Below are 15431 nucleotides of genomic sequence, written 5' to 3' on the forward strand. Positions count from 1 at the left end.
TGAAAAATACAAAGAAGAGAATTATATATATACACAGAGAGGTCTCAGAAGCTTAATCACATGTATTTGGATGAATTTTTTTTACTAAAAATCATATACTCCATATGCATGCTGGGTGGATAATTCGGTGGCTTGCCAGTCCTGCTTCAACCACCTGCTGAGTGGGAAAATGTGTTGATCAACTGATAATTTTAGCAGTGCTGATATTTACAATGATAGAATTAGTGGCTGAAAAGCCCCCAGATTTACATGATGTCAACTATAAGAGTACATCAAAAGAATATGATGCAATAGCTGGGCCACATGTTGAAAGACTTAGACTAGCTGATGAGTGGTGGGAAAATGTGTTGATATTTAAAATGTCTGAATTCAGAGGCAAAAAGAAGCTACTGGCAGGCCTGCCAGTAGCTTCTCATGGGTCGGTGGTTCTTTCCTGGGTTTTCCGCCATGTATGGCCTATCTTCTGTGCTGAAAAATGGCGTTAAAACCTTGAACAACAACAAAAAGACCCAGCAATATACATGTGGTCATTATAAAATTTTGAGCAGATCAAGTGAACAACTTTAGCTTTCATTATCTTCTCCATTTCATAGCATATCAAAATAAGTAGTGCATGTGACCTTAAAATCAAGGAATGTCAAGACTTAGACAAAATGGCATTTGCAAATTTGGATAAGTATTTTGGGGTTAAAGGGCAAATTGACAAAGACTGTTAGGAGATTCAGAAGAGTGCTAAAGTTGCTAGAACTGATATGGTAGTTAAGATGGAACAGTAGCCAAGTGTAATATCTGTGATGCCTGGCTTAGTGTTTAGAATAAGACCTTTCCTTGAACTGACGAAATTCAGCCTGATTCTAATGGACAAACAAGAGTTATATGTCAGTGGCATAAAACATTTGGAAAATTAAACTCAGTGACAACCACTGGTTCTTCTCATATTTTAGCCACTTCAGGTATATATGCCCCAGGATATGTTTATGGGAGGGAACTGCAACTTTTGCTCCTGGGTCTCCTAGGTTTGCCAAAAAAAAGAGTCCTGGACTCCTAATTGTAAAATCCTAGCGAGTCCTCTGATATATAATCACTTATTTCCTCTCTGATTGTCCTTACCTGATTCCTGTATATGTCTTTGGACACCTGCAGTAGAACTGATTTACTCCATCCACACATTGGCCACTGTTACATGGATTAGGCTGACCACAATCATTGACATTTACCTCACACCATCGTCCACTGTACCCTTTCTGACAGTTGCAAGTATAGTCGACAAAATCCTCTCCACATGTTGCTCCATTCTTACACTGACTGTATTGACATGGATTGTTATTACCGTGGCAACCAATTTGTAAATCTTTGCTACTATCGAGCATAAATCTTTCTACACTAGTATTGTTCACGATTTCATTATCATTAAAAAATGGAAGAAGAATGTTATCTATCCGAACTTCCGACAAGCATCCTTTGAACAAATTAGATCCATCCCAGTTGCTTCCCTGTGATCCAACTCTTATTACATTTTGTGAACTGTGAACAATTCCTGACAAATTGTAAAGTCTGAAAATGATAGGCTCTATTTTGGTGCTTATTGTATCTGTATTATCTGCTCTTGACACTTCTAAGCGTATATCATTCACTGTCTCTGTAACCTTGACCATGTATTCCTTTCCATCTTGAATGGCAAGGTCAGATTGGATCTGCTTTGTAGTGCCATTTACATTGTAATCTAAATAGATTTTTGATCTATAGATTCCAACTCTATAAAAATATGGCAATTTCTCAATGGCCAGTATAAATCCATTTCTGACAATTGTTCTAAAATGGAACGAGAAGTCCTCAATTTGGCGAGTGGTCAAAAGATTGTTCCTGTACGAGGCATACGAGGATTGTCCATTGAATGTTGCATTACTGGCACCTGAAGAAAAGAAAATGCATGTATGTGTAGAGTTTAAAAGCACATCAACACAATTCTGGCTATATACTACTGAGTCAGAGTAAGAATGTCATGGCAAAAGAGTAAAGGTAAGAACTGACCCTCATTTTGTCCAGCCTGTCTTTTATTTTAGTGGAAAAAGGCATACATAAAAATCTTTAAAATTGATGCTAATCTTGTGACTACACAGACATATATACTGACAGGCATATGGACACAAATGTAATTGCTGTGTCAATAATATTTACCCATTAATGGTAATCCATCAACAAGACTCCCATGAAGGGACTGATGTTCTACTTGAGAAATAAGATTTTCAAAGTGGATGTAAAATTCAGGACCAAATAAAAAATGAAGTCTTTTGGTGAAAACCCCCGTATCAAAATGACTTCTCATTTTGGAGGAGTAATGACAAGATTTTCAAAATGGCTATCAGGGTGACCATATTGCATGGGGCATATAGGACCAACTAGAAACCATAAGAAGTCTTTTGGTGAAAGCCCTATGCCAATATGAACTTCCAATGAGGAGGAGTAGCAACAAAACTTTCAAGACGGCCACTGTGATGGCCATACCATATCTTAAACTCATCTGATCACTGATGAGCGATACTAACTTTATTAATGGGACTGTGTCGTACATTACATAAAGCTACAAGATGAAAACAGCAATAAATGCTAACACCTATACTGGCACTCTAATGGCGAACAGAATGTAAGAATTTACAGGAATTCAAGATAAGATACCTTCTTTACCTGTTGAGTGCTGAAACCAGCTTCAATATACAGTGTGACCCCACTACAACATAGTAGTTGGGAACCATAGAAACATACCCTGCTATAGACCAAACCATGTTATAAGCAACCAGGTCAGTTAGCTGAAGAAAATGATGCATGTAAACCAAAAAAAATTGCAGGGAGGGGGGTAGGTAATGAATGCGAGCACAGAATATGTGTTTAATTGGCACAGTTATCATCTTAAATTGATGCATATTGAATGAGAAATACACATGAAGTGAAAACAGAGAAGGCATGTCTAATGTTTTACTTTATTTAGAGAACCATGCATTGGTACATATACCTGTATACTATTTGTATATACATGTCTAATGTATAGTATGAATAAAGTATCTACACCATGTACTCACCTGCGAATCTCGTCACAAACATTGAATCCACAATAGAAGTAATGCCATTGAAAATATGAACACACAAATTTAAAATATTCAATAATTTTCTCACAGGTCATATAGGTCTGAATTCAGTGGGAAAAAATAGCACAATCACATAATGAAAGATGAAGCACATTTACTTTCAGTATATTGCAAGTCGGCAAAAGTTTGCGTTTTAAGCCGCCATAAGTAGCTTTCCTGTAAAAAGGAAACTTTCATGTCACAGTAAAAGTGTTCCAGTTATGTTGAAAAATGAAACAATCCATCAGATTCCATTGCTTTTATTTAAGTTTGGAACTGACTTCCTTTAAAGAAGGTTCTTTGTTTTTATTGAAGATTGTAGTCGGCTTTCTTTGACGAAAGGTGCATGCGTTATTAAAGTCACCGCTAAAGGACAGCTTTGGAGAACCAAACAAATGCCCTTTCTTACTGTGGCATCAACATCAAATAGCTGTACCGTATGACTGAGACTGACTTTTTTCCATCTGCTTAGTACATTTTCATAACAAATGGTGCTTCAAAGGTAATGTTTTCTTCTAAATTTCAGCAAACTATTTTATCTGGGTACATTTAAAAAAAAAGGAATTGGCCATCGTATGGTCAATTGCAGTTACTGTTCTTCCCTGTCTATTGAACAGACAAGTAAGATCTTGTTGGGTTTTCTTGTTTGTTTTTACATTAGTGGCTCAATCAACAATAGAGATGCAGGTGTTCTGGTCTGATGACAGGGATTACTAAAAAAAATGTGAATGTTCTGAAGGATTTAATTCTGAGTGAAAAGAAGAGGAATTTTACTTACAATCCACGTACAAATGTCAGTCTTTGTAAATATATTAATTACTAGCAAGCGGCTACTAAAGGTAGATTAGTAAAATAATGCCTCGTCCGGTTGATCTCCGCTACCAGAAATGTAAATTTAAAGAAAGGCTGACATCTCAGAACATAAAGTACATGTCAATATAAGTGCATTATGATATAACAATGCACTTTTAAGATGGTTTGTCAATATGGACAAAGAATTTGTTTACATAATAATAGATAAATTGCAGTGCATTTTATATCCACTTTGTGGCTTCCTTTCATGGGGCTTCTGAATGTTTCCACTCCAAACCAATGGTTGTATATACAAATTTAAACAGCCAACAATGTCACCAATAAATAAAATCAACAGATGGTATATTTTGCTGCAAATAAGGGAGAAAAAAATCGCAATTTGTGACATTGGCGAAGTCCTGCACAATCCCTTAATAAACTGTGTACATGTTATTTTTCTTACTTTCAAGAAGAAAACACTTTGTTCGTGTACAAGAAAAATACATATAAAATTTAAGAAGCCATGCAACAATTGTATTATTCAAGTGCGATCTCTTCCCCCAAATGATAATAAACTTTTTTTCTTTTTTCTTCTTTGTACTTTTAAGAAAGAATATTTTTGTGTGTTTGAGAAAATACATGTACAGCTGTATCTGAAATTTTGGGAGCCACACCATGATCATGTTATATCCAAATTTGTGATATAATGGAGTGTGCTATAGTGGGGTCACACTGTACATGGATTACCTATTTCAATATAACCATCTATTCATGAGGACAAGCAACAAAATTTTCAGGATAGCCACCAAAGTAGCCATATTGGTTTAATATAAGTACTAGTTCCACATGCTGGAAATATAACAATTTATCGGGGTGGGGGTGGGGGGAGGGAAGCTGAAGCCTTATACTGATGTAGCTCAAAAAGATGTAGGTACAATATGAGTTTCAATATGGCTGCCATAGTGGCCATACTTATTCATCAGACTGGAACCATTTTCATCAGGGATCAACTAGGAATCATAATGAGAAAGAAGAAATAATGCTAACAAGATTTTCAAGATATCCACCATCACAGTCATATTGGAGGTCAGATCAGCACCATTTCAGGCCTGCCTAAACCTAGCAAGACCTTGGCAGTAAGATAATTTATATTTTTTCCATAAGTTAGACCAATTTTCAGTAAGGTGTAATGATACATCCCATTGTTGACTTGCAATACATGCATTTAATAATTTTAGAAGTGGGGTATGAGACTTCTGCAGCAAAGGGAAACATTATGTTTAACCAAAATATCTTTTGAGTCACTCTTGGATCGTTATTACTCACAGTACAGTTTCAAGAACTGTGGTTCCAAACAAAAAAAATGTGTGTGTGTGTGCATGCATGATTTGGATTTTTAAGGTATTTTAGACATTTTTCAGTCATATCGCTATGATGTCTGCAGTGTGGCAGTTTATAGTGATGTCTAGCACTGGGGCATCATGCCACAGACATGTAGCATGAAATTCCACCCAGTCATAGTATCCTGACACCATACCCACCAGTCCTAACACTAACCTCTTAATGCTGAGTGCCTACTGAGACAGCTGTTAGTACCATTTTTGTAAGTCTTTGGTATGACTCGGCTAGGGTTCAAACCTGCGACCTCCTGCATCCAAAGCGGATGCTGCAAAAGCAGATGATGGACAAATTGAGCTATTGTGTGAAAAACAAACTGTTAAAAGCTGGACAGTTGGTCTATGGTATTTGCAAACCCCCTTTTTTGTACCTCCTACAGACTTTAAATGTGAAACACTATCAACTTTTTGGCACTTTTCAAACTAATGGAGCCTCTCAATGTAAACAAGCAGATGAATCACTCTTTCCCAGAACAGTTCTCTTCAGCTAATCTAGACATAAAGCTAATCTACATGATCCCATTTCACTTCAAGCTAATCTACATAATCCCATTACACTTCAAGCTAATCTACATAGTCCCATTATACTTCAAGCTAATCTACATAATCCCGTTATACTTCAAGCTAATCTACATAATCCCATTACACTTCAAGCTAATCTATATAATCCCATTATACTTCAAGCTAATCTACATAATCCCATTACACTTCAAGCTAATCTATATAATCCCATTACACTTCAAGCTAATCAACGTAATCCCATTACACTTCAAGCTAATCTACATAATCCCATTACACTTCAAGCTAATCTACATAATCCCGTTACACTTCAAGCTAATCTATATAATCCCATTACACTTCAAGCTAATCAACATAATCCCATTACACTTCAAGCTAATCTACATAATCCCATTACACTTCAAGCTAATCTACATAATCCCATTAAACTTCAAGCTAATCTATATAATCCCATTACACTTCAAGCTAATCAACATAATCCCATTACACTTCAAGCTAATCTACATAATCCCATTACACTTCAAGCTAATCAACATAATCCCATTACACTTCAAGCTAATCTACATAATCCCATTACACTTCAAGCTAATCTACATAATCCCATTACACTTCAAGCTAATCTACATAATCCCATTACACTTCAAGCTAATCTACATAGTCCCATTATACTTCAAGCTAATCTACATAATCCCATCACACTTCAAGCTAATCTACATAATCCCATTACACTTCAATCTAATCTACATAATCCCATTATACTTCAAGTTAATCTACATAATCCCATTCACTTCAAGTTAATCTACATAATCCGATTCACTTCAAGTTAATCTACATAATCCCATTACACTTCAAGCTGTTTGCATATCACATAAAGTGTAAACAATATTTTGACTAAAGTAACTACAATGACTTGCCTCTGTAAACCCCTATGCATTTTACTATATATTCCAATCCACTGTGTCTTCCATACCCCTTCTATCCCAGCCACCAGTCCCCTACACTGAATGTGACTGAGACTGATAATGTAAAATCCATGACACAGGGGTCTCAATGCATTGTTGTTGTTGTAGGGTTTAACGCCATTTTTCAGCACAAGATAGGCTATACATGGCGGTCAGTATAACTGGTGGAGGAAGAACCCTGAAAAACCCTGGGAAGAACCACCGATCCACGAGAAGCTATCAGCAGGCTTTCTCATGTACCAACCTTAGCCAAGCCTGAGACTCAAACTCATGCAGACAGAGGTGTCTCAATGCATAATGTATCTTCTGGCTTCAGACATCTTTACTTCTGAATCCCCACCTCAGAAGCTGAAGTGTCGAAGCCAGGATGTCCCCCAACCTCTTCTTGAAGATGGTTATCACCATGGGCAACAAAACTACAGTGTTTCATGAATTTCCACCATGTAACTTTTAGAAAGAAATGTATTAACATATAGACCGATGGATAGACAGATGAAAGGTGTTACCATATCTATCACTATGTCCTTGGGATAATAAACTGTAACATAATTACATTCAAATCCATCATCCAGACTTCGGCAAGTAGCACCATCTGGGCAGGTCCCCAACCAACAGTAGTTGAGTTCACTACAGTTCTTTCCTCGATAGGCTGGCAAGCAGTCACATCTGAAGGAAACAAAAATTAGCTCAATGCACAAATTTATGGTGAAGATAAACTTGTACTACCTTTCCTATTACATCTACTGAGACAAATCAGGAATGTATTGATGTACAAGCAAGCAAACCTAATAAAGTATGATCTGATTTAAAGAAAACATGGTTGTATGTTTTATCCCATCTGATGCAATAAAGAACTGAGAAATTGTTAATTACTACAGAGGAAAGACTTGAAACATATGACCTATTTCTTTCAGTTGCCACTCCAGAGTTTTGATTAATTTCCCCATAATTTTCTTAACTTCATTGTATTGGATTGTTCAAAATCAACAGCAGAGGTATAACAAATTGAAAACCTGGTTGCCCAGTCAATGCCTTGTATATATATATATATATATATATATATATATATATATATATATATATATATATATATATATATATATATATATATCTCAGGCCTCCAGAAAAACTTGTATATGCTGAACATATCCGATGGCAAAATATTTTGACCAAGTGCAAAATATCCATTTTGGGCATTTGCAGTTATGCATGTCAATTGTACTTTTGTTGCTGTATTTATCATAACAGTATTGTAAAATCAAATCATTTCAAACTCCTCATCTGACAAAACAAACAGGGCCAACCAGACATCGTAAGAAGTTTTTTAGTGAAAAAAGATTGGCACAATTTTCATTTAGAACTAACTAAACATCATAGGAAATCCTTTACTGAAAACCCCATTCATTTGGGACAAAAATAGTGATAACACTATTTTCAAGATGGCCACTGTGAAGGAGATACTGAGGGATGAATGTTTGAGTAAAATTTCAAGATGATCCTCCAAATAGTTTAGGGAGAGCAGTGATAACAAACTTATACTGATGGACAGAAGCTCTTCTGGTCTATGACCAGTAAATCTAAAACAAAGACCAACTCTGCAAAATGGTGCCAACCACCCAGCATATTTGGTGATTACCTGTATCAGATTCCCCTTATGATAGATCCAGTTACGGCTTTTCGTAAGACAAATGTCTTGGTTCAACATAATGGACTCTATGCAATGAGCATAGTCAGACTGAAAGTTCTGTTGCCAAGAGCATGGTCAGACTAATAGTTCTATGCCATAAGCATTGTCAGACTGAAAGTTCTACTGCCATAATCATGGTCAGACTGAAAGTTATATTGCCAAGAGCATGGTCAGACCAAATGTTCTATGCCATAAACATGGTCAGACTGAAAGTTCTACTGCCATAATCATAATAACTCTGCTATACACACTACCCACCAGCTCCAAGTCAAAAGGAGCAATAACTCTATCATAACTACATCCAGTTCCAAGTCAAAAAGGGCAATAACTCTGACAAAACTAATTGTAGCAGTTTGATTTGTCAATATGTTCCAAGTTTTACAATGATCACCAAAAAAATGCAGTTAAAAGGGCAATAACTCAAACATCATGGAAAGGTGATTGTTGTTGTTGTCGGTGTGATATGGTTTAATGCCATTTTTTAGCACAAGATAGGCTATACAATGTACATGGCAGCCACTATTAATAGTGGAGAAAGAACCCGAGAAAACCCCAGAAAGAACCACCTACCCATGAGAAACTACCGGCAAGCATTCTCACATATCCATATTGGCCGAGCCCAAGACTCGAACCCATGCAGACAGAGGTGAGATGGCAGTGATCCGTAATGGTGAGCGCTTTAGACCACTCAGCCACTTGGGGCCCCAGAAAGGTGATAATCTGTCATTACACATCTTCAGGTGATGACCACAATATGCACATGGTTTTAGTGGTGATGTACAAAATTTGTGGTCCTAGTTGTGTTCATAAGATTTTGATATACACAATATCCATCTACAATTCAAACACACAATATGTAACACAAATTACAGAGGTAATGGGCTTGGTCTAAATACACATCTTAAAGTAATCAGAGATAAATAAAAATACATGCAGAAACAAATTCTTTGTGTTTAATTTAATAAGATATTATGATCATCCACCTGTACAAATCAGATGAAGTTTTAAATACTCACACTGCTATTAAATTTACAAGGAGTGACAATTTACATTTTTCTATAACTGTTTAAGTAAAGACACATGGGAATGGATATTCAACTAAGCATAGTACCGTAAAATCCTCCCTAATCTATGCTGTTTTCAGTGATATTAGAGGACATGGACCCTCTAAGAACAAAACTTTATTATTTTTTCATTTGTAGTTAAATACTCAAACATTTCACATGTGATTATCTTTGTTGTGTACAATTTGTAACTGATCTTATGATTGCCACAGGGAGCCCCGACTGGCCGCCGAGTGGTCTAAAGCGCTCTCCATTACGGATCACTGCCATCTCACCTCTGTCTGCACAGGTTCAAGTCTCAGATTCAGCCAATGTGGGTATGTGAGAAAGCTTGCCAGTAGCTTCTCGTGGGTCGGTGGTTCTTTCCGAGGTTTTCCCGGGTTCTTTCTGCACTATTAATACTGGCCGCCATGTATAGCCTATTGTGTGCTGAAAAATGGCGTTAAACCCCACAACAACAAGAACAACAACAATAACTGCCACAAACATTAATCAAGTGAAATTAGAGAAACTGTGGTGACTTGTCATTAGAAATTTCTATGCTTTTAATAGCTTTCTACAGCAAATTTCAACAACATTTTGCCAGGTTCTTCCTCTTTTTCTGACTGTCATATTGTCTACTTGCAGTGAGAACAACCCATTAAAACAACAAAACAGCATCAGAAAAATTCATGACAGCATATGTCTGCACCACTTTAACATGCCATTCCATTCTCACTTCCACCCAAAGACTGACCCAAAGGTCATGATAGCATATTCAACACCACTTTAATACACTATTCCATTCTCTTTCCCAACCAAATGACTGACCCAAAGGTCATGATAGCATATTTCAACACCACTTTAATACACCATTCCATTCTCATTCCCGACTAAATGACTGACCCAAAGGTCATGATAGCATATTTCAACACCACTTTAATACACCATTCCATTCTATTTCCCGACTAAATGACTGACCCAAAGGTCATGATAGAATTTTTCAACACCACTTTAATACACCATTCCATTCTTTTTCCCGACCAAATCAATGACCCAAAGGTTGTAATGTAAAATCCGTCACATGTCTGATACATCTCCCTGTTATCAAGGCACTAAAAAATGTTTGTCAGTAAATATCTTAAACTGTCATTGTGATCAACATTTTGTCAGATTTAACATTTGATCCCCTCATGGGAACCTCTTAACATCCTTGATACAGATAGTCACCCCAAGGGCAACATAAGAACAGCATTTCACAAATTTGAATCAGTTTATATAATAAACAGAAAAATCAAAGCATGGTGAGATTTAGTTAAGGGCCAATAACATAATTAAACCTTACAATAGACTCAATAACTTTGCAAATGTGATAAAAACAATGGCACTACACTGAGTAGTTTTATACTGACGAATGACTATTTTAACATGAGTAATAATCTCTCTTGGATCTGACATTTTATAGAAAAGAAACTCACCTGAAGTCTTCATAGAAAATACTGTGACAGGTGGCATTGTTTTCACAAGGATGATCACGAATGCAGACATCATCATAAAGTTCTCCTGCCATGACATCTGTTTGTGCTGTAACATTAATATTAGGCAGTGGCGTAAGTGTTGAATCATTTTGTGGGAAAAACAGCAATGAGTAACCATTTAACTGGACATCTTGAATTGTTCCCTTGTACTTAGGTACTCCTGTGAAGTTACCAATGGATATGGGATCCATTGCAACTGTTTCCCTTTTCTTACGACTACTTGTAACGTTTCCACCAAAGTACACATTTTCACCGGAAAAGTTACAATTCAGTGGAAGACTGGTGTCTGTAATTTGCACATTATCAACTGTATAATTAAATACACCTGGTCGCAGATCAAAATGAACTATATGCTGCAGGCCATCAGAATATACTATATTATCACTGGCAACATAAGCTTGTGAATAGTTGCAGTAAGAAAGTCGGCTTCGCAGGTGTCCATTAAGCAGCTCTAAAGATATGAATGTAGACTTGCCAAAACTGCCAATGATCACAATCAAACTATTTTTTGTTCTGCTACGAAGGAAGAATGACAAATCAACTCTAGTAAGAAGTCCTTGTTTCTGAGTCTCTGGCAGAGCAAATGTAGCATAGCTGGTCATATTCCCCAGGGCAAATGTAGCAGCCGTGTATTCTGGAAATAAAAAGAAAAGTTTGCTGTAACATAGGAAGAGCAACCAACATGACCCCATACATTTATTTTATAAACATAAGGTAGGTGAGATACAACTCCTGGATCTGAAATTATTATAATTAAAATATATTGATAATTTTCTGGTAATAAAATAACACTAATTGCCCCCCCCCCCCCATTCCACTCACAGATTACAAAGAATTATAATTGTTTGATTTTGTAAAATTATTTAAGATGATACAGAGATGAAATTGCTGAACTACAGGCTAGCTCAGTTTCAAAGGAAAATGCTGTACACTAAGGAATAAATCATTATGTAAAATGCTGTACACTAAGGAATAAATGATGTAAGATGTTGTACACTAAAGAATAAATCATTAAGTACAATGTTGTACATGCTGTACACTAAGGAATAAATCATTATGTAAAATGTTGTACACTAAGGAATAAATGATGTAAGATGTTGTACACTAAAGAATAAATCATTAAGTACAATGTTGTAAATGCTGTACACTAAGGAATAAATCATTATGTAAAATGTTGTACACTAAGGAATAAATGATGTAAGATGTTGTACGCTAAAGAATGAATCATTATGTACAATGTTGTAAATGCTGTACACTAAGGAATAAATCATTACGTACATGTACAATGTTGTACACTAAGGAATAAATGATGTAAGATGTTGTACACTAAGGAATAAATCATTACGTACAATGTTGTAAATGCTGTACACTAAGGAATAAATCATTATGTAAAATGTTGTACACTAAGGAATAAATGATGTAAGATGTTGTACGCTAAAGAATGAATCATTATGTACAATGTTGTAAATGCTGTACACTAAGGAATAAATCATTACGTACATGTACAATGTTGTACACTAAGGAATAAATGATGTAAGATGTTGTACACTAAGGAATAAATCATTACGTACAATGTTGTAAATGCTGTACACTAAGGAATAAATCATTATGTAAAATGTTGTAAATGCTGTACACTAAGGAATAAATCATTATGTAAAATGTTGTACACTAAGGAATAAATGATGTAAGATGTTGTACACTAAGGAATAAATCATTAAGTACAATGTTGTAAATGCTGTACACTAAGGAATAAATCATTACGTACAATGTTGTAAATGCTGTACACTAAGGAATAAATCATTATATAAAATGTTGTACACTAAGGAATAAATGAAGTAAGATGTTGTACACTAAGGAATAAATCATTACATACAATGTTGTACATGCTGTACACTAAGGAATAAATCATTATGTAAAATGTTGTACACTAAGGAATAAATGATGTAAGATGTTGTACACTAAGGAATAAATCATTAAGTACAATGTTGTAAATGCTGTACACTAAGGAATAAATCATTATGTAAAATGTACACTAAGGAATAAATGATGTAAGATGTTGTACACTAAGGAATGAATCATTATGTACAATGTTGTAAATGCTGTACACTAAGGAATAAATCATTATGTAAAATATTGTACACTAAGGAATAAATGATGTAAGATGTTGTACACTAAGGAATAAATCATTACGTACAATGTTGAAAATGCTGTACACTAAGGAATAAATCATTATGTACAATGTTGTAAATGCTGTACACTAAGGAATAAATCATTATGTAAAATCCAGTATACTAAGGAATAAATTATGTAAAATATTGTTGTAAATGCTGTACACTAAGAAATAAATCATTATGTAAAATGTTGTACACTAAGGAATAAATGATGTAAGATGTTGTACGCTAAAGAATGAATCATTATGTACAATGTTGTAAATGCTGTACACTAAGGAATAAATCATTACGTACATGTACAATGTTGTACACTAAGGAATAAATGATGTAAGATGTTGTACACTAAGGAATAAATCATTACGTACAATGTTGTAAATGCTGTACACTAAGGAATAAATCATTATGTAAAATGTTGTAAATGCTGTACACTAAGGAATAAATCATTATGTAAAATGTTGTACACTAAGGAATAAATGATGTAAGATGTTGTACACTAAGGAATAAATCATTAAGTACAATGTTGTAAATGCTGTACACTAAGGAATAAATCATTACGTACAATGTTGTAAATGCTGTACACTAAGGAATAAATCATTATATAAAATGTTGTACACTAAGGAATAAATGAAGTAAGATGTTGTACACTAAGGAATGAATCATTATGTACAATGTTGTAAATGCTGTACACTAAGGAATAAATCATTATGTAAAATGTACACTAAGGAATAAATGATGTAAGATGTTGTACACTAAGGAATAAATCATTACGTACAATGTTGAAAATGCTGTACACTAAGGAATAAATCATTATGTAAAATGTTGTAAATGCTGTACACTAAGGAATAAATCATTACGTACAATGTTGTAAATGCTGTACACTAAGGAATAAATCATTATATAAAATGTTGTACACTAAGGAATAAATGAAGTAAGATGTTGTACACTAAGGAATGAATCATTATGTACAATGTTGTAAATACTGTACACTAAGGAATAAATCATTATGTAAAATGTTGTACACTAAGGAATAAATGATGTAAGATGTTGTACACTAAGGAATAAATCATTACGTACAATGTTGAAAATGCTGTACACTAAGGAATAAATCATTATGTAAAATGTTGTAAATGCTGTACACTAAGGAATAAATCATTACGTACAATGTTGTAAATGCTGTACACTAAGGAATAAATCATTATGTAAAATGTTGTAAATGCTGTACACTAAGGAATAAATCATTATGTAAAATGTTGTACACTAAGGAATAAATGATGTAAGATGTTGTACACTAAGGAATAAATCATTAAGTACAATGTTGTAAATGCTGTACACTAAGGAATAAATCATTACGTACAATGTTGTAAATGCTGTACACTAAGGAATAAATCATTATATAAAATGTTGTACACTAAGGAATAAATGAAGTAAGATGTTGTACACTAAGGAATAAATCATTACATACAATGTTGTACATGCTGTACACTAAGGAATAAATCATTATGTAAAATGTTGTACACTAAGGAATAAATGATGTAAGATGTTGTACACTAAGGAATAAATCATTAAGTACAATGTTGTAAATGCTGTACACTAAGGAATAAATCATTATGTAAAATGTACACTAAGGAATAAATGATGTAAGATGTTGTACACTAAGGAATGAATCATTATGTACAATGTTGTAAATGCTGTACACTAAGGAATAAATCATTATGTAAAATGTTGTACACTAAGGAATAAATGATGTAAGATGTTGTACACTAAGGAATAAATCATTACGTACAATGTTTAAAATGCTGTACACTAAGGAATAAATCATTATGTACAATGTTGTAAATGCTGTACACTAAGGAATAAATCATTATGTAAAATCCAGTATACTAAGGAATAAATTATGTAAAATATTGTTGTAAATGCTGTACACTAAGAAATAAATCATTATGTAAAATGTTGTACACTGAGAGCAAGTGATATGATAGTAATTAATTACAATGTTCAATTTAGGTTTATAATTAACAGCTCATATAGAATTAATGCAGGATAACTATCTAGTGCCCAGATAGGCATAAACAGGTGGCAATGGCAATATATTAAATTACTACTGGTACATTTAAAGAGGTAAACAATACTGATGATGTAAACCACCGACAGTGGAACCCAGATGAGGTCTAATCAACAAAAATCAGGGGCCACAACTCTG

The 15431-nt window shown here is 34.6% G+C and overlaps 1 protein-coding gene across 5 annotated transcripts in view; it reads right to left on the reverse strand.

Annotated features, from left to right (window-relative positions):
* LOC149780038 (uncharacterized) overlaps positions 1–15431 on the reverse strand; it is a 241163-nt gene that overhangs the window by 122039 nt on the left and 103693 nt on the right. For all 5 annotated transcript variants that reach the window (XR_016414990.1, XM_089936796.1, XM_089936797.1 and 2 more), the window contains exons 17-19: positions 11001–11694; positions 7346–7458; positions 1111–1912 (exon numbers count right to left, since the gene is read on the reverse strand). Coding sequence is in view for 4 of the 5 variants with exons in the window: in XM_089936796.1 (XP_089792922.1) it covers positions 1111–1912; positions 7346–7458; positions 11001–11694 (1609 nt within the window). In the remaining variant the exon portion in view is untranslated. The remainder of the gene's footprint in view (positions 1–1110; positions 1913–7345; positions 7459–11000; positions 11695–15431) is intronic.

The sequence above is a fragment of the Sinohyriopsis cumingii genome, chromosome 16 (genome assembly GCF_028554795.1).
Source record: "Sinohyriopsis cumingii isolate HCF-2022 chromosome 16, ASM2855479v2, whole genome shotgun sequence".
In the NCBI taxonomy this organism is placed as follows: Eukaryota; Metazoa; Mollusca; class Bivalvia; order Unionida; family Unionidae; genus Sinohyriopsis; species Sinohyriopsis cumingii.